Raw genomic sequence first — 19,224 nt, 5'->3', positions numbered from 1 at the left:
TGACAATTCGCTCAGGCCCAGAGAAAGGGGGTTTGGCAGACAAGATCAGCTTCTGATACTACTTCCAGTCGCGAAATGATATAAGTTGCTGACGGTGGTTTCTGTCGGCTTTGCCACCGATACTCACATCATTCATCACCGTCCAACTTCTCTGCAAAACCTACACTTGTTGAAATCGCCGAGTAGCAGAGGACTTGCACCATGGCGCCTTCAGCGGTCAATGGTCATGACAACTTTGAACAAGTCAACGGACACATCAATGGCTTGGGCAATGGTGTTAGCGCCAATAGCATGAATGGAACTCCAAACGGCCAGCACGCTGAGATGAGTAGGGGCCGGGCCACTGGCCACCGCCGTGTCGGCGATGCGTTTCCAGGAGAAACGCCCGCACCGCCGACTAATGGCATCACAACAGAGACCCCCAAAGCCAAGTCGAAACCAATGCCCCTAGCCATCGTCGGCATGTCCTGCCGCCTACCGGGCAACGTCTCCAGCGCCGCCGAGTTTTGGGAGCTCTGCGCCAGGGCCCGGTCGGGCTATTCGCCCATCCCCAAGTCGCGGTTCGACGCCTCGAGCTTCCAGCACCCGAACCCCGGCAAGGCCGGGTGCCACAACCCCGTGGGCGGGCACTTCCTCAGCGACGAGTCGGTCGACCTCGCGGCCTTCGACGCGCCCTTCTTCAGCCTCACAGAAAAAGAAGCCATCTCGATGGACCCGCAGCAGCGGCTGCTGCTCGAGTGCACGTTCGAGGCCCTCGAGAATGCGGGCGTGCCCAAGCATACGATCGTCGGCAAGGATGTGGGAGTCTTCGTCGGTGGCTCGTTCCCCGAGTACGAGTCGCACTGTTTTAGGGACACGGATCGGATCCCAATGCATCAAGCCACTGGTTGTGCATACGCAATGCAGTCAAATCGACTGTCGCATTTCTTCGACTTGAAAGGCCCAAGCTTCACGACAGATACGGCATGTTCATCAAGTCTGGTCGCATTGCATCTTGCCTGCCAGAGCTTGCGGGCGGGCGAATCGAGTATGGCGATTGTTGGTGGCTGCCACTTGAACATGCTTCCCGAGTTCTGGATCTCGTTTGCCAAGTCCCGACTGTTTTCCGATTCTGGGAGGTCTTACTCATTTGATAATCGGGGAACGGGCTTTGGACGGGGCGAGGGGTGCGGCATGATCATATTGAAGCCCCTCGAGCAAGCGCGGCGTGACAACGACTCGATCCGCGCCGTCATCGTCGGCAGTGGGATTAACCAAGACGGGAAGACACCGGGTATTACCATGCCATGTGGAACAGCACAAGGTCAGTATTCCCCAACACCAATGTTAATGAGAACGACTTACTGACCGATCGCGACAGAAAACCTGATGAGACAGGTATATAAGAATGCGGACATCAACCCTTCCGACACGGGGTTCATCGAGGCGCATGGTACCGGGACAAGAGTCGGCGACCCAATAGAAGCGACAGGTAAAGCTCCCATCTCCGCATGTCGTGACCAGAACCAACTGACCAGATCTTCAATAGCGATTCACAACGTCTTCGGCGCGAACCGTTCAGCAAGGGACCCGCTGCTCCTAGGATCCGTCAAATCCAACATCGGCCACCTAGAGGGCGCTTCAGGCATCGTCGCCGTCATCAAGGCCGCCATGATGCTCGAACGAGGCTTCGTCCTGCCCAACTACGACTTCGCGCACCCCAACGAGAAGATCCCCTTCAAGGAGTGGCACATGAAAGTCCCCGTTAACCAGCGCCCCTGGCCCCGGAACAAGAAGTACGTGAGCGTAAATAACTTCGGCTTCGGCGGCACCAATGCGCACGTGGTGCTGGAACGGCTCCCCTTTACGCAGCGAGGCGGGCCCAAGAACGACGCGGACTTGAAGGATGAGGATCCCGGGCGGATGCTGTTCGCGCTGTCGGCCAACGACAAGACGTCACTCGAGTCGGTGATGAAGCAGCTGGTCATTTACCTAGAGCAGCGCCCTGAAATGTTCCAGAAAGACCTGATGAGCAACGTCGCCTACACCCTATGCCAGCGGCGATCTCTCCTACAATGGCGCGTGGCCATCCCAGCGAAGCGCTCTTTCGACTTGATCGACGCCATCAACAGCCAGAAGTTTGTGCCCGGCAAAGAGAGCGACCCGCTGCGAATTGGCTTCATTTTCACAGGACAGGGAGCGCAGTGGTACGGGATGGGTCGCGAGCTTTATGAGCATTACCCCGTCTTTACGAAAGCAATAGACTACGCGGACCAGTGCTTAGCATCACTGGGTGCCACGTGGTCGCTGGTCGAAGAATTGCACAAGGACGAAAAGACCACAGTGGTGGGCGCAGCGCACATCAGCCAACCATCATGCACGGCAATACAGCTGGCTTTGACGGACCTGCTATTCTCTTGGGGTGTTCGACCTACGGCGGTGGCTGGGCATTCTAGCGGCGAAATCGGCGCGGCATATGCAGCTGGCGTCCTGACCTTCGAGGCATGTGTCGCAATAGCTTACCATAGGGGTCGATTGATTCCCGTGCTCAAAGAACGACACCCTGAGCTTCGGGGCGCGATGATGGCCGTGGGCGGAACGAAAGAAGAATTCGAACCACTCCTTTCGGATATCAAGGACGGGAACATCAGGATTGCATGCTACAACAGCCCGAGCAGCCTTACCATCTCAGGGGATGAGGCAGGTATCGACGAGCTCAGGGCTATCGTCGAGCAGAAGCAACTGTTCAATCGGAAGCTTTTCGTCGATACGGCATATCATTCGCACCACATGGGCCTCATTGGAAAGGACTACATGCAATCGATCCGTATGGTTGATGCACCGGTGTCCACCGATACACGGTTTCACTCATCACTGGTCGGTCGACAGATTGACGGTGCGGAGTTGGAGCCTTCGTACTGGGTGCAGAATCTGACTTGCCCGGTCAAGTTCAACGAGGCGGTGCAGAGTATGGTAGAGCCCATAGGCGAGCATCGAACCGGTGTCAACATGCTGGTGGAACTCGGGCCGCACTCCGCCCTCCAGGGACCCTTGAAGCAGATCCTGAAAGCCGCAGGTGGGCCCGCTGCCAAAATACCGTATGCCTCCATGTTAGCGCGGAAGAAAGACGCAGTCGAGACAGCACTGGAAGTAGCGGGTAACCTCTTCACCAAAGGCGCTGTACTGGATTTCGAGGCCATCAACTACCCCAAGCCGACCAAGGCACCTGTGCTGTTGACGGATTTGCCGCGGTACCCATGGAACAAATCATCCAAATACTGGCATGAGTCACGGTTGACACTCAAGCACAGGAACCGCAGCGTACCCCGGAATGACATCTTGGGTACTGAGGCCAACTTCTCCAGCGACCTTGAGCCGACCTGGCGCAACATCGTACGACTTGACGATCTGCCATGGTTAGAGCACCACAGGATCCAATCGCTTACTATATTTCCCATGTCGGGGTACATCGCAATGGCAGTCGAGGCAGTTAAGCAACTAGCGCTGGAGGCTGGAGAGCAATTCGATCACTATCAGCTCGAAAACGTAGTTGTGTCAGCACCGTTGGTCATTTTAGACGAGGATGTCGAGCTCACAACAACACTGCGACCACATCAAGAGTGCACCTCGATCGTGGCTTCTGAGACGTGGAGAGAATTCCACATTAATTCCTGGACCAGCAGCCGAGGCTGGAAGGAGCACTGCAAGGGCTTCGTGGCAGTTGTTGATCAGGACACGAATGATGTCGATGGCGACAAGCGGGCGAAAGACACCAGCGCACTGCGGGAGGCTTCTATCAGAGCCGTCAATCAAGGCGCCTCGAGATCCGTCGATGCGGGGCGCATGTATGAGCAGCTGGCAGATTTGGGTGTTTCGTACGGCGCAGCCTTCCAGGGTATCGTTGACGGGTCCGCATCCGACACATGTTGCAAGAGCGACCTCGTCGTGCTGGATGTGGCCAAGGAAATGCCGAATCACCACATAAGCAGCGCTGTGTTCCAACCTGCCTTCCTCGAGTCGCTGATATCCATGTACTGGCTGGTCATCGATCAGGCACGACCGAGTCTTGATACGATTTATCTGCCTTCTTCTGTCGACCGGATCTCCATCTCAAGGGATGTCACCGAAGCCACCAGTGCCACAGGCCATAGACTCCAGGCGTTCTGTCAGGGCAACAAATCGATTCATGGCACACAGCCTATGACATTGACCATGTTCGCTGCCTCTCCTTCGAATTCGCTCGATTCGCTGATCACATTAGATGGTTTGACAGTGACCCCCATCCTGGATCGTGAGGCAGAAGCATTAGAATCTCACCGAGAACTGTGCTACAAGCTGGACTGGGAGCCGATGGCTACCGAGTCGGATGTTGGCGCAGGTAGCGAGCCTGAGATACCGGAAATTGACGTTGTAATTATCCACGCCGACACACCGCTCCAGCGCGAGCTTGCCATAGGCTTGGCCTATGTTCTACGACGTGCGACTGGCAAACGCCCATCAATGGGTGGTATGTCCAGTGTCAACGTCGAAAACAAGCTTTGCATCTTTCTCTCTGAACTCGAGAGGCCGTTACTCTCAACTCTTCGCGGAGACGAGTTTGCAGCGCTGCAGAAGATCTTGACAACAGTACAGGGCGTGCTGTGGGTAGTACGCGGTGCATACGACCACGCGACCTCTCCGGATCTGAACATGGTAACAGGACTCAGCCGCACCATTCGATCGGAGACCCTATTGCCCTTCGCGACTCTGGATCTCGATGGGCAGGCCACGCCGTCAGTGGACCAAATGCGAAGAATCATAGTCAAGACGTTCTCGACTGTTTTCGCGGCCAGTCGGGGGTCCACCGGCGAGCTGGAGTTTATGGAAAGAGGCGGCAAGTTGTTGACACCGCGTATTATCAATGACGCCGAAATGAACGAGGTCGTGCACAATGAGATCAACGTTTCAGCGCTGCGATCAACGCCCTTCAATCAAACAGACCGGGCGCTGAAGTTGACCATTGCCGACCCCGGCATACTCGAGACATTGCATTTCTCCGATGATGATACATTAGCCACATCAGTGGAATCAGATGAGATCGAGATGCAGGTCAAGGCAATTGGTGTCAATCACAGGGATCTTGCCGCCGCTCATGGAAAGCTCGCTGATACCGAGTTCGGGTTTGAAGCAAGTGGCGTCGTCACAGCTGTTGGCGACAATGTGAAAGGTCTGCAAACAGGTGACCACGTAGCCGCTCTTGCCATCCATGGAGGCGCATTTGCGACCAAGTTGCGGACCAAAGCTGGCTCCGCATTCAAGCTGCCCGCAGATATGACGTTCGAAGCTGGCGCAAGCCTTCCACTGTCGTACAGCACAGCCTACTACTCGTTGGTTGAACTTGGACGACTGCATGAGGACGAGAGTGTGCTGGTTCATGCAGCAGCGGGTGCGGTAGGACAGGCTGCTGTCTCATTGGCGCAAATGATTGGCGCCGATGTCTACGCAACCGTAGGAAGCCATGAGAAGAAGCAGCTGTTGGTTTCTGAGTACGGTATCCCAGAAGACCACATCTTCTACAGTCGCAACCTAGCATTTGGCAACTCGTTGCGAACTGTGACGGCCGGACGGGGTGTTGATGTCGTACTGAACTGCGTCGGTGGTGATGCCCTCAAGGAGAGTTGGCAGTGTCTCAACAAGTTTGGACGACTTATCGACATCGGGACGCGGGACACAGACGCGAGCACTCGTCTAGAGATGGTCCAATTTGAACACAACGCGAGCTTTTCATCGGTGGACATGATGGCCTTGGCTGCCGAGAGACCCAACATCATGCAGCGACTACTTGCTGACGTATCGAAACTCATCAAGTATAATAAGGTCCGGCCAGTATCCCCTATTACCAGGTATCCAATCTCGGACATCGAAGAGGCATTGAAGACACTTCAAAGCGCCAAGTCCCATGGGAAACTTGTTGTGGTTCCTGGATCAAGCGACAATGTCAAGGTGAGTAAGACCTAAAATTGGTTGAGTGGATTGTTGGACTAATGCGCATCAGGCGACACCACCCAGGACACCGCGGCAGATTCTCCGCTCTGACGCAACATATATCCTCATTGGAGGCACAGGCGGCCTGGGTCGTAGTATGAGTCGATGGATGGTCAGCCGTGGTGCGAGGCACCTCGTACTGCTATCAAGAGGTGGTTCAGCCACCGGTAAAGTCAAGGAGCTGATTGACGAGGTCGCCCAACTTGGAGCCAAAATCGTGGTGCAAAATTGCGACGTCGCAAATCCTGCTGATGTGGAAAACCTGGTGGCCTATGAGCTGGAGGGCATGCCTCCGGTGCGGGGAGTGATCCATGGCGCCATGGTTCTGCGTGTAAGTTATCCATCGATTGCGACGTTTGTTGACATTGATCATTGGATGAGATGCTGATTTGGAAACTTGAACAGGATGTACTTTTCGAGAAAATGACATACGACCAGTACACCACGGTCATCGAGTCCAAGGTGCAGGGGGCATGGAACTTCCACCGTGCCCTATGCAACGCACCGCTAGACTTCTTTGTCGCCATCTCCTCGGCTGCCGGCGCAGTGGGCAACCGAGGCCAAGCAGCCTACTCAGCCGCCAACTGCTTCCTGAACGCCTTCGTCCAGTATCGACTCTCGCAGGGATTGCCGGCTTCTTCCATGGACCTGACTGCTGTTTCCGACACTGGATACCTCGCGGAAGACGCCGAGAAGGCAGCCGAGGTTGCCAAGAATCTCGGAGGTGACACCATCTGCGAGGCCGAGGTTCTCGCACTGCTCGGCGCCGCAATCGATGGACGCATGGCTGTGTCATGCAACAACCACACCATCACAGGTATGCGCATCACCCCGAGCGCGCAGCCATTCTGGACGAGCGACGCCAAGTTCAAGCATCTCCGGGAAGCAGCCGAGGCAGCCGCCGCCGCCGATTCGTCGCTGGGCGCGTCCTCCAAGGTCGTCTCGTATAATGCCGCGGTCAAGTCAGCCCAAAACGTGGCCGAGGCGGAGCAGGTGGTGTGCGACGGGCTGGTGTACAAGCTGGCGGCGGTCATGATGATGGAGGAGGAGGACCTGGACGTGACCCGGTCATTGTCGTACTACCCACTGGACTCGCTGGTGGCCATCGAGATCCGCAACTTCATCACGCGCGAGTTTGAAGCGACGCTCCAAGTGCTGGAGCTGCTGTCCAGCGGGTCGATCCAGACATTGGCCAAGGCGGTTTGTGTGAAGAGCAAGCTGGTCGGACTTTCCAGTGCTGCTTCCTAGATGGGTGGTGGGGGTGGCTTCCCTTTCTTCTGTTACTGAGTTTGTTCTGTTTGCCCAGGTAGGTTTGGGTGGCGCACGACAATCCATGCGTTGTTCATTTTGGGGATTTCGTTTTAGTTAGATCTTGAAATATTCGGGCTTGATACCTTAGATTCTAAAATATTATATACATGTACATACATGCATTTGGACAACTGGTGGGTGACTTGGTTGCTGTTCTGAGAATGCCTCATGGCAAAACGTTTGTCGCACAGATGGTGGAAATGGACGGGATGTTTTGGTTTGTGGGAAAGAACAACAGGCAATTATGTCCTAGGCGGCTGCCCTCTAAAGCCCTGCCCCGCGCAAGAGTCATAGCACCTGCCAACCCAACCGTACAGCCTAACCAAGCCCTAGCCTCACTTGCGCCTGCCTGTTTCATCATTGAACCGTAGGCAGCCTCACCACTGTCTCTAAACTTCACTCAGGGTGCATCTCTTGCATCAAAATTACATTTACTCCCTGCCTAGGTACAAGGTAAGTACAATGTAACCTCCTACTCCGTCGCACGAACGCTGCATACGAAGTCTATCTTGGAATTCGGCTGTCGAACTACGATACGTTTGAGAATTTAAGTTGGTTCCTGAAATCCAAGGCGCCATCAACACGAGGTTGCTTCCGAACCAACCATGCTGCACTCTCGTTAAACAATGCGGAACTCAATTCAAAATGTCGCTCACGGTAAATACTAAATTCATTCGAACGGTAAGAATAGATCCGGTTGGTAGCAGGTATCAGTTGAATTTCAGTGTTTAGAGAATACCGCATCCCTACGTGTCAAGATCGTTGGTCCTCCAGACCACATTGTATGAGCCCAGCTCAAGTCGCTCAAACCACTGCGAGAGAAGCTAATCATTATCAATTATTCATACTACAAGAATGGCTTAATGACACTTGCCAGAGCTCAAAAGAACATCACAAATTAGCATGTACCAGTTCCACGCCCACTCCCAAAAGGCCATCCATCACCTGCTATTCTCATGCATTTCATAAACCACCCCCTGATGGTCCGTCGTCCCCGGAATATTCGAAAGCTCCTGCGGCGGCGCCAACGGAGGGGACGCAGCACCGCCCCCCATATCCGCCACTCCCCGCCACCGAGGACGGAGGCGGACTCGACGGGTGCTGGACCTGCTGCCACCCGTTGGTTCCCGGGCCGTTGGCGAACTCGTGGGGCACGGGTCCGCTCACATACGTGGCCGTCGAAACCGGGCGAAGGGTCGCCTTGCTCTGGTCTTCCCAGGCCGCCACAGCGCCGGCGCCGGCGGGCGGCACCGACGACACCGGCCTGGAATGCGGCGGCGGCGGCTGGTCATTATAGACGAGGTCGCTGTAGGGTGCGTTTTGGTGGCCGCCTCCGGCACCTGTCACCGCCGCGGCCGCTGAGGCCTTCTTGGCGCGGTGTCGCATGATCCACCAGACCAGGAGGCCGACCAGGGCGCATCCGATGACTGGTCCCGCCACGGCGCCGGCGATCCAGGCCTGGGAAGACTCGGAGGAGGAAGCGGCAGCTGAGACGTCTGTGTTCCGGCTCGGCTGGGTGCTCGTCGCCGCCGGGGCCGCGCTCGTAGTGCCGCCGGGGGCGGCCGCTGACGTTGTTGTCGTGGCCAGTGTCGTACTCGTGGATGACGATGAGCTCGTCGCTGGAACATGGTCGTCTTAGCCTTCTGGACAATTCGTATCTCTATGGAAGGAAGAAGAGGGGGGTCGGGGTGAGTATGTGAAACAACGGGGCCTCTTACACGTAGTTGAGGTGGCCGCCTGTATCTGTCTGAATACGGTATTGGCGGCCCAATTCTGAGCACACATGTAAAGTATGTTGATCGGGGATCCGTTCGGTGGCGATTGGAAGATCGACATGGTCCCAACACTATATGATGAGGGACTGTCCGACGCAGTGAGTATTCCAACCATACCTTCATCATGGTGACGGGAGGGCGAACACTTACCAGTACTCTGTTGTCCCGCTTTGTACCAGGATCGTTCCGTATCCTTGGGTGTAGAATGTGGCGAAACCGCCATTGGAATAGTGACCGGCCCATTTGTCACTGGTCGTATAAGTCTGGTCGGTACCCAGCAATATTGCTTGGGCTTGTGGCCACCGACATATTAGCCATAGCGACCCAAAGCAGGACTATGAAACGGGGTATGGGTAAATACGGATGGGGTATTGGTGAAGGCGAGGTAAAGTAACTCGTAGACATACTGAAGCCTGCGATATAGAACCCCTCGAAGTTTGGGGATGCGGCGAGCCGCGAAAGGTCGGATGCAGCCATGCTGGTCGTCATCTTGGCTATGCGGGTATTGTGCCCCCCAGCACTCGGCCACGTGCTTCAGAAAGGTTTCAGTAATAGAAATGTCCTCCGATTCAATGGTGCGGGCCAAACCTGGTCGCTTGGAACGGCAACGCAACGACTTGGGCAATTACTGCCTACAGAAGTGTGGAGAGAGACAAGTAGAACGGGTACACTGAGGCGAAGGGCAGGCAGTTGCTCAAGCATGAAGACCGAGGAGGTCAGGTCTTGCCGAAGAGCATGGAGATCTTCGAAGTGAGGAGGCAAATGTCCATATATTCTTCAGGGTGTGCCAAGTTACCTGAGAGGCTTCTTCGTCTCCCGTCGAACGCCTAGAACGCCTAGAACGCCTGCAGGATGGCGGAGTGGTGTGCTAGGAAAGTTTGAACTTCTCGTCTAATCTGAGCCCGGCCCCTTTTAGGGATATTAGCTACTCGGTCGCCGTTACTTGCTTGGGGCACCCTGGTCTTTGTCGGTGAGGCCAGAGCTATGTTCCCTAATTTTTGGTAATCCACTGTAGTTGTGTTGTGGTTAAGAAATCAACTCACTACATCTATTAGAGGCCTGAGATATGCTGGCGCATGTTGGTGCTCTGTTGGATGTAATTACAGAGACGGTGAGAATAACTTCAAATTCCGAAGACCACATGAAACTCTCCACGCCTTACACGCCACCGCCACAGTACCGAGTCCTTGGGCTAGGATGATTCCTTCCGAAGCCACATGAAAGAGATTCAGGGTCCAGACCTCTACGGCCTATTAGCCTCAGTATTGATGCACGAAAACTAAGCTGGCATCATATATTAGAGGGCATCCTTCCTCGGTATCCGGTGACCCGGAGAGTATTTACATATCCACGAAAGCCCCCAGCCCCTCTTTAGCGTAGGTGTACTTGGGCCCCATGATAATCACCTACTTATGTAGCAAAGCACAAGCGGACGTATATTAAGAATTAATCTTGATATGAAACAGAAATCACTTACATTTACATAATCACGTGTATCTGCCATAGCATCATTACATCGCGTTGCTGGTTCCAACTAGTCAAAGCCATAGGCCGGGTGCGATATAATATCCCAATAGACACTTTCTCTTTCGTTTCTTTCCCTTTCCTCTCTTGTTTCTTGTTTATTATGGGATGTGTTTCTTTCTGTACACATCTGGCAGTCACGTAGACATTTGAGGGAACCTAGTATCGCATCATGGTCATGTCTGTCACGACAAGATTTGAACCTGTGTCCCGGCTAGTTGTGAAACAGATGAGGCTCTGGGTCCAATATCGAAGAATTCCTACTAGCGTCACATGCCACAGATCTTAAACTGCGGCCTTCGCACCTATCTCATCCTCTAGAAGTCGCAGTTGTGATGGAGCGTTCGTCACAATTCTAATGTGCATGTCTTGGAACCTAATGCAAGATCACATTCGGACAACCTGCGCTTCTTGAAAATCGAAAGACCCTGGTTCGCTGAACCGCATACTTCCCCCTCAGTAGAGCAACTTGGCCTAGCATGTGCTAGTAGGTTTGGTGCCGTAAGCTGCAGTGCCTTTAGCGGCAAGTCGGTGCCATGCTGCAGTGTCCATGGGCCACCCTAGCGCAATCGGAATACAGCACCAACTGCCGACAGTGTTGCTCTCTTCAACTGTTAGATATGTGCAGATCCTTGGTTAGCTGGTCTTCACTGGCTAAATGCACTTCAGGTTTGATTCATTGGTTGGACCAGACTTGACTTGTCCTCTCGCCAGGGGATTGAGCCAATAGGGTCTCAATATCGAGATTGCAATATACGGAGGAGGACCCTGGTGTTTGGGGTACCAAGATGCCAAGAACTTGCGGATTTCGGGAGTTTTGAAAGATAACGGTCGCCCATGGTACCCGTCGCTCATCACTGGGCAGACTGCACCCCCGTGTTTGCACTCGGGTTGCTATATCACGAATGACCGGCCCCGCGATGATCTCAAGATCATGGTCGCCCGTCTGAAGAAGAAGACGGTCTGTGTTGTTTTCGATTCGTAACATTCAGTATCAATCCGAGTTTATCTTGTGCATACAGGAGCACTTCAATGATGCTGTGGCAGTACCTCGCAACTGCCGCGCTTTTCGCGGATGGCGCCCTTGGCCAAAGCCTGGGTTCCGCGTCGTTCCTCCGTTTTGGCTGCTCCCAGCTTGTCGTCGAGCGTGTTGATCCCCTGGTGGCGCCAGGGCTCAACCCTTCTCCTCATGTGCACCAGGTCGTCGGAGGCAACTCCTTCAACGTCACAGTATGCTTCCCGCCTTTGATATAAACCATACATATGATAAAATGTGTTCGACTCAATAAGTTACCCGACTGACGATTATATACGTAGATGGACCCGAACACGATCGACCCTCCCGCACAGTCGACTTGCACGTCTTGCATATACACAGAAGATACGAGTAATTACTGGACCGCCTCGATGTACTTCCAGTCTCCCGAGAACGGCACCTTCAAGCGCGTCCCCCAAATGGCGAACGGCCGCCTGAACGGGACCCTCCTGCCTCAAGACGGCGGTCTCACGGTCTACTATATGCTGCCGTTCTCCGGACGCAACATGAAAGTCACCGCCTTCCCAGTGGTAAGTTGAGACCTTCGACTCTTGTTCCTATGACTGGCCGGCTACGCTCAACGACACCGTCACTCACACCCGCAGGGTTTCCGCATGCTCGCCGGCAACCCCATGCTCCGCTCCAAGACGGGCATGGCGCCCGGCATCTGCCACCGCTGCCTGGCCGCGTCGGACCGGACCTCGGGCGGCGCCGGCGCCCCCTGCGACCGCAGCGACACGGCCACGTTCCCCAAGACGCCCTGCCCGGGCGGCATCCGGGCCACCATCATCTTCCCGTCCTGCTGGGACGGCAAGAACGTCGACAGCCCGGACCACCAGAGCCACGTGGCTTACGCGCCGTCGGGCATAGCGCTCGCGGGCGACCGCTGCCCCAGCACGCACCCCGTGCGCATCCCGCAGGTCATGTACGAGATCATGTTCGACACGACGCAGTTCAACGACGCCAAGTATTGGCAGGGCGGGAAGCAGCCGCTTGTGTACAGCTTTGGTGACCCGTAAGCTTTCTTGCCACTATCGTCCTCAAATAACGTATCTGATTTTGTCTCATCTTGTAGCACTGGCTATGGTGCCCACGGAGACTACCTTTTCGGCTGGAAAGACGATGCCTTGCAGCGCGCCATGGACGGGTTGGGCAAGACCTGCGGTAGCGAGTATTGCGACAAAGTCCTGAAAATACAAGATGGCAAAGATGCCATTGGATGCACCAAGGCGCAACAGGCCAAGGAAGATGTTGGTTCTGGTGGTTGTAAGTTGAGGTTGCATTCCGTGTACAATCAACCAACTGACACTGCTACTAGGGCTCACCGAACTCCCCGGGGGTACCCAGGTGGCCTAATGGAGGTTTTCTGTTGGCAACCGGATAAGCGTTCAATATGAAAGATCGAACATGGTATTTACCTACCGTTCTCTAGTCGATCTTTGGCTGTGTACTTCGTTATTGTTGGGCCGGGAATCTTCAGTATCTACTTGAAACAGAATCATATGTTGTCTATCGGACCAGGCTATTCATTCCATCTGCGGTGCAGCCGATGACATTTTTTTTACTCTACCCCCTTAAAGCTTATTTATTTTCAACACTCATGCGGAAGCACTGGTACGGGTATTCGATTCGTCGTCAATGCTTCTAAGTTGGGGCATGCATTTTACAGTGTATCCCCTACGTACGTTTATGTTTCAATATTCGTATACGTTTCGAACGGGACGTCGATGTATTCCCCGCATAGATATAGCCCGCCGATACTTCGTCCGAATTCCAGAGCGTTATCCATCAGCTAATAAACTTCCAGGGGTGCACGCGTAGGTTGGATATATGCATCCATGCTGACAGGCCCCGGTTTTGTGTTGGCGTTGGTGTGGGCCCGATGTCCAGTCACCATCCGTTCCGTGGTGTTGGTTCCTATGTACGCCCCGTATGCACGCCTCCTTGCGTCAACTCCTCCTAAACAGTAAGCCCGAATCCTTCGCTGGTTGCCCTTACCCCGCAGGTGACAGTTCTCGTCTCATTCTCATATAAAGGGAGATGCTGCTAACCTTCTTTCTTAGACTTCAAGCTCATCAACACTTCCCAGAAAACCCACCATTAGATTACCACTGACTCATCGGCAATAATGGCACACAATATCGATAAGATGTACGAGGAGGCGGTTGAGTCGGGCCTACTTCCCGGTATATCCCTGATGGCAGGAGACAAGAACGGTTGGTCCTCTTTGGTGCTAGTTGCCCCTTTTTGCACTCCCCAGTGATGGAACGGGCGCACGAAACTTCCTTCAAAACCGAACCATTGCTAACGTGTCTACAGGTAACACTGTTTACTCCAAGTCCATGGGTATAGCCAGCCAAAAGGCAGGCCGGGATCTCCCATTCACTCCCTCCACCGTGTGCGCTCTGGCTTCTATGAGCAAGCTCATGACCTCCGTCGCCGTCCTGCAGTGCGTGGAAGGCGGCAAGCTAGATCTCGACAGCGATGTCAAGCCGCTGCTACCCGACATCGGCAAGTACGGGATCATCACCGGCTTTGACGACGAGAAGGGTGCGGCCATCCTGGAAGACAACACCACGGCCATCACGCTGCGGATGCTCCTGTCCCACACCTCCGGCCACGAGTACGACTGGTTCGGCGATCTGCTAGGCAAATGGCGCGCCTCGCGCGGCGAGCAGCTCTGGACCGGCCCCACGGTCGAGGACAAGTCCGTCCTCCCCCTGGTCTTTGCTCCCGGCACCAGCTTCGCGTACGGCGCGGGCCACGACTGGGCCGGCAAGCTGGTGGAGCTGGCGACGGGCGTGACCCTCGACGCCTTCGCGCGGGAGCGCATCTGGAAGCCGCTGGGGATCGAGGACGACCTGAGCTTCTTTCCGAAGTCACGGGAGCACATGACGGACCGGATCGCCGACATCAGCACGCTCAACGAAAAGGGCGAGCCGCCGGCCGTCGATGCGGCGACGTTTGATATCCTCTTCGGTGGGACCGACTGTCTCGGTGGCGGCGGGCTCTTCGGGTCTACCGAGGCATACCATACCTTCATTTCCGCTGTCCTCCGCCGCGACGCGCAGCTCCTCAAGCCCGAGGCTTACGAGGAGCTGTTCCGACCGCAACTCGACGAGCACCAGGAGGAGGAGTTCAACAAGTACCTCGCCAAGTCCCCTGTCCACACGGCATTCCTGGGCATGTCGATCCCCTTGTCGATCCGACGGACCTGGAGCTTTGCTGGTATGGTGGCGAAAGACGGCTTGCCTGGGCGGTTCAAGCCAGGCATGACGATATGGGGTGGCGTACCAAGTACGGAGTGGTTCATCGACCACGAAAGCGGCCTATGTGGTACAATAGTCTGCCAGATCATTCCGCCCATGCATCCACCCGTGATGGCGCTGCATGCCAAGTTCCAGAGCGAGTTGTTTAGCATGATTCACACGGGGAACTAGCACGTAATTCTTATGTATGTACAGTTGTATCCTTGAATTATAGTTATCTGGCAGGACCCCTACTATATGAGGACATGTCTGCAATCCGTGGCTTGAAATATTGCATCATACATCTCAATCGAGATACAGACAAAAGTTCGAATACTGTTCAAACTCTCTTGGCTCTCCCACTAGCTATCTAACTTACCCTACATCACCAGTATTCATATCATAACTTACCAGACTCTTTACCAAACTAGGACACGAGCATAGCATCCAGCCCAGGTGACTTCAGTGATAGAGCTACATGTATCATACTACTGGATGCACAGCCCAGAATCCTTCACTCGTGGCGTAGGCGGCTATGACTTCTTGATCGGCTAATGAACGAATGCGTAGGGTTGGAGTGGGTGGACCTTCCGCGTTGCTACGATGGCTTAATGCAACCACGATAACCACACTACTCCTAACCAACATGCAGAACCCCGCTATAGTTGCTCGACAGATTGGAGGCCGCACCGCGCCGCATATGGCTGATAATCGTCGACTTGTCCGAAAGCAATGTGGCTGTTGACTTCGATCTTACGTGCCAAAGCAGCGTGAGAGTCAGAGTTGCATTCTGGGAACCGACAAACTGCTCGGTGGCGCAGCATGCAATAATATTGCAACCATTACTGTATCTGCCTAGCTGAATCACCAGTCCTGTTACTTAAGCAGTTGCATTTATTTCCACAATACCTGACGACCCTTCCACCTAACTGTCAGCTTACATATCAGCCGTACATGTGGTACTAAAGTAACCCAGCTGCTAGTTTGTCATTTTTCTTGAACTTCTTTTCCTTCTTATCCCTAGGTGTCCAAGTCTTTGTGTCTAGCATTTCAATGACTGCTCGCTTGTTCAACATGTCCACAGGAACGAAAGGCCCCATCATCATCGGCGTGACAATGATGACCGAGGTCCTAGCCGCCGGTGCCATCGGCCTCCGGGTATGGTCTCAACAAATCAAAAAGCGGAAATTCTTTGCCCATGATGTATTCATCTTATTGTGATTCGTATGTGGTGTATGTTCGGCTGAAAGAGTGTAACGATAGCTAACTTCACGAAGATATTCTCGACGGCACTTGAAATAAGTTTGATTTGCAGCGTCGTGTATGGTGGCCCTGGTCAACGGGCGTCTTTCTTTATTGACAAGCCATGGATGTTGGTAAGATTTGGAAAGGTAAGTAGGAATACTCATCGGTTCAGGAAACGAGCTTTGGCTAACTTAGGATACTTACGTAGCTTGTCGTGGCCACGCAGCTGTTCTGGTGTTTCGCTATGACGAGCGTGCGGTTCTCCATACTGCACCTATACATGGAAATATTCTCATCGCATCACCGCTTTCGGATCGGGTGCTATGTGCTGTTAGCCCTGTGTGCTTCGTGGGCACTCGGCGAAATACTCACCGTACTCCTCTTATGTCGACCTATCTCCAACTGGGGCCAGCTGGCCGTTGGTGAAACCTGCCAAAGAGACGTCAACGCCGCCTATATATCCATACAATTGACCAATTTCTTCCTCGATACCAGCATTGCGTTGATCCCGAACACGGTCCTTTGGCGCTTACAAATGCCTACCAGGAAAAAGGCTGGGATAGCAGTCATGTTTGCACTTGGTGCATTGTACGTATCAACTGAACTCCTCGGGCTATCATCTAGAGGCCTGGATGCAGGCTCATGCTAATCTGTTGGCTAGAATTTGTATTATCTCGATAACTCGTGTGGCTCTTTACCAGCTTCCCTGGGCTTCGATGAGTCGGACTATTCGTGGACGGGTTCGACTCTTTACCTCTTTACAGGACTAGAGTCACACCTCGGTTGCGTCTTAGCTTGTATGCCGCTTATCCGTCCGGCGGGCGAGAGGTTGGCTTCGACTTCTCTTGTATCTTGGGCAAGGTCTCTCGTCAAACAGTTGAGGACATCCAAGCAACCCCACCAGAGTTTGAACCAGGGTCCTACGAGCGCAGAGGCCTTGCAATATCAACCTGCCGGAGGTGAATGGCGAAAGATGCCTTTGAACAGGCCAACCGGGAATGGCCATAATGGGATCCGGTACACCGTCCATTTTGAGCAACACAGCTTACATGGACGTGATCTACCATCATAAAGCTAGAATCAGATGTCTCTTTCGGGTCTCGATAAGGCGATGAATTAGTCGAATTGTTTTCACTTTGACAATTGAATGAAGTCAGGCCTGGTAATGGTGCCGAGCTCCAAAGCGCCAAACTTGATGCTTCCCTGGTAGATCTATGGGTGACTCATAAGGTGCAGGATAACCGCCATTTCGACGGATATATGAAAGAATGTGAGGTTTCAGCATATTTGCTCGTATAAATATCAAGGCCGACACGCAAGTGTTTATTTAAGAGATTTCATCGCGGAGGGTGATATTTACCAAGAGTTGAAACCAACAGTGGCTTTTGGAGTGTTTATGCCATTGCCATCACGCCTGGGTTAGTACTGCGCGGTAGGCAGGTCTAGACAAAGCTTGCGGTATCAAAACATCAATGTCCCCAGAGAAGAAGGTAGGGGTTATTGAGGCAATGCTTATTGCAAATGCAACCTTGCCATTTGGTGTAATCTTAGGCTAAGTGGTTGAAACTGCTTGCCTACCAACCCAACGTATGCAAGTGTGGTATGTCCCCAGATTGTCGGGCGCATGGCTAGATTCCAACTTAGGCGGGATCGCCCCAGTCATTTGGGAACCCAAGGTCCCGAAGAGTTAACACCTGCACCAACATGAGATTTAGAGCCAACTGACGTAGGGATCGTGCATGGCCACGTATGATGTTGAGATTCTGTGCACGCCCAATGCCGCTTGCAGTTCATTTGGCTAGAACGTAGTCGCAACATTCTGCCAGGGCTATCTCAAGAACTTCTTCGGATATATATATGTTCGTGTTATGTACGGTTTCGATCCCAGCTCAAGGCCTCCAATCTCATATGCATCGTGCGCCGAGAAACTGCCCCTATTACGTCTCTACACCTGAGTCAAACCCGTGCCGTCCTCATCATGTCGTTGGCCACCGGCTGGACTCAAATCTTTCCGCCGCACAATGGCGCGCCGCTCACAGAAGACAATCTCCCTAGCCAGATCGGAAAGGTGTTTATTGTGACTGGCGGATCTTCGGGACTGGGATATCACCTGTCCCGCGTGCTGTACGGTGCCGGTGGCAAGGTCTACATCTTGACGCGGACTCGCCAGCATGCCGAGGACGCCATCGCTCGCATCAAAATCTACTACCAAGATAGGAACGAAGGCACACTCGAGGCCCAGAGAGGAAGCTTGGAGCTCATCTATATGGACTTACTGGACTTCGCGACCGTCCAGGCCGCCGCTCAGCAATTTCTCCAGTCCGAGGGTCCGGACGGGCGGCTCGATGCCCTCTTCAACAACGCGGGCACTGGTGCCGTCAGGAACGCACCGAAGTCCAAGCAGGGATGCGAATATCACTTCTGTGTTAACTCCATCGGCGCCCATTTGCTGACGCGACTGCTCATGCCCATGTTGTCGAAGACAGCAGCGCAGAGCCCGAAGGATGGCGTTCGCGTGGTGTGGCCCGCGTCCATGCTTGTCGAGATGATGAGCCCCAAAGATGGAATCCGGAAGACCTTTCTCGAGAACCCCGACAGTGTGACGAACCAGAATGAGCTGTACTCCTCATCCAAGACCGCGAACTGGTTCTTGGCGTCCGAGTTCACGCGTCGGCAGATGGCTGCTGACGAAACAGCTGGAACAACCACTCCTTCTAGCCAACCACCAGGCGTCGTGCACATCGCAGGAAACCCCGGCAATTACGTTACGAACATCTGGCGTTCCGTTCCAGCTTGGACTTACTATCTCACACGCCCTATCCTCCGCGACCCGATCCATGGCGTGGAGACGTATCTGTGGATGGCCTTCTCGGATTCGGTCACCTTTGAACGTGTCTTGGCCGGAGGGTACGCGATCTGTGATGGCAGATGGCACCCTGGCCAGAGGAAAGATCTGTTGCTAGCTCTGAAAGGAGAAGGCGAAGGTGGATCTGGGCGAGCCAGCGAGTACTTTGACTGGTGCGAAACAACGGTGAAGGATTTCGTCAACTGAGCTTAAGGTTACCGTTAGATCACAGAAACG

The 19,224-nt window shown here is 54.0% G+C and overlaps 5 protein-coding genes across 5 annotated transcripts; 4 read left to right on the top strand and 1 right to left on the bottom strand.

Moving 5' to 3' along the window:
• Positions 1-201: 201 nt before the first annotated feature.
• On the top strand, positions 202-7,251 carry PG997_015086 (beta-ketoacyl synthase domain-containing protein; the record flags this gene model as incomplete). The annotated part of the gene is made up of 4 exons (XM_066819400.1): positions 202-1,303; positions 1,361-5,961; positions 6,014-6,334; positions 6,409-7,251. The coding sequence occupies 4 exons, from the start codon at positions 202-204 to the stop codon at positions 7,249-7,251; spliced, it is 6,867 nt and encodes a 2,288-aa protein (XP_066661588.1).
• A 1,026-nt stretch (positions 7,252-8,277) lies between these two features.
• On the bottom strand, positions 8,278-9,566 carry PG997_015085 (uncharacterized protein; the record flags this gene model as incomplete). The annotated part of the gene is made up of 5 exons (XM_066819399.1): positions 8,278-8,933; positions 9,033-9,175; positions 9,240-9,338; positions 9,397-9,424; positions 9,497-9,566. The coding sequence occupies 5 exons, from the start codon at positions 9,564-9,566 to the stop codon at positions 8,278-8,280; spliced, it is 996 nt and encodes a 331-aa protein (XP_066661587.1).
• A 2,082-nt stretch (positions 9,567-11,648) lies between these two features.
• On the top strand, positions 11,649-13,005 carry PG997_015084 (uncharacterized protein; the record flags this gene model as incomplete). Its single annotated transcript, XM_066819398.1, has 5 exons — positions 11,649-11,843; positions 11,931-12,179; positions 12,255-12,664; positions 12,725-12,915; positions 12,968-13,005. The coding sequence occupies 5 exons, from the start codon at positions 11,649-11,651 to the stop codon at positions 13,003-13,005; spliced, it is 1,083 nt and encodes a 360-aa protein (XP_066661586.1).
• A 772-nt stretch (positions 13,006-13,777) lies between these two features.
• PG997_015083 (uncharacterized protein) lies at positions 13,778-15,089 on the top strand (the record flags this gene model as incomplete). The annotated part of the gene is made up of 2 exons (XM_066819397.1): positions 13,778-13,865; positions 13,969-15,089. 2 exons carry the CDS (start codon positions 13,778-13,780, stop codon positions 15,087-15,089), a joined length of 1,209 nt encoding a protein of 402 aa, XP_066661585.1.
• Positions 15,090-18,120: 3,031 nt separating this feature from the next.
• On the top strand, positions 18,121-19,194 carry PG997_015082 (light induced alcohol dehydrogenase Bli-4; the record flags this gene model as incomplete). The annotated part of the gene is made up of 1 exon (XM_066819396.1): positions 18,121-19,194. The coding sequence occupies one exon, from the start codon at positions 18,121-18,123 to the stop codon at positions 19,192-19,194; it is 1,074 nt and encodes a 357-aa protein (XP_066661584.1).
• Positions 19,195-19,224: the final 30 nt, after the last annotated feature.

Source organism: Apiospora hydei, assembly GCF_038363865.1.
Source record: "Apiospora hydei strain CBS 114990 chromosome Unknown utg000010l_segment0_segment0, whole genome shotgun sequence".
NCBI classification, from domain to species: Eukaryota; Fungi; Ascomycota; class Sordariomycetes; order Amphisphaeriales; family Apiosporaceae; genus Apiospora; species Apiospora hydei.
The sequence above is the reverse complement of the archived record's forward strand: the minus strand, read 5'-3'. Positions and strand labels throughout refer to the sequence as shown.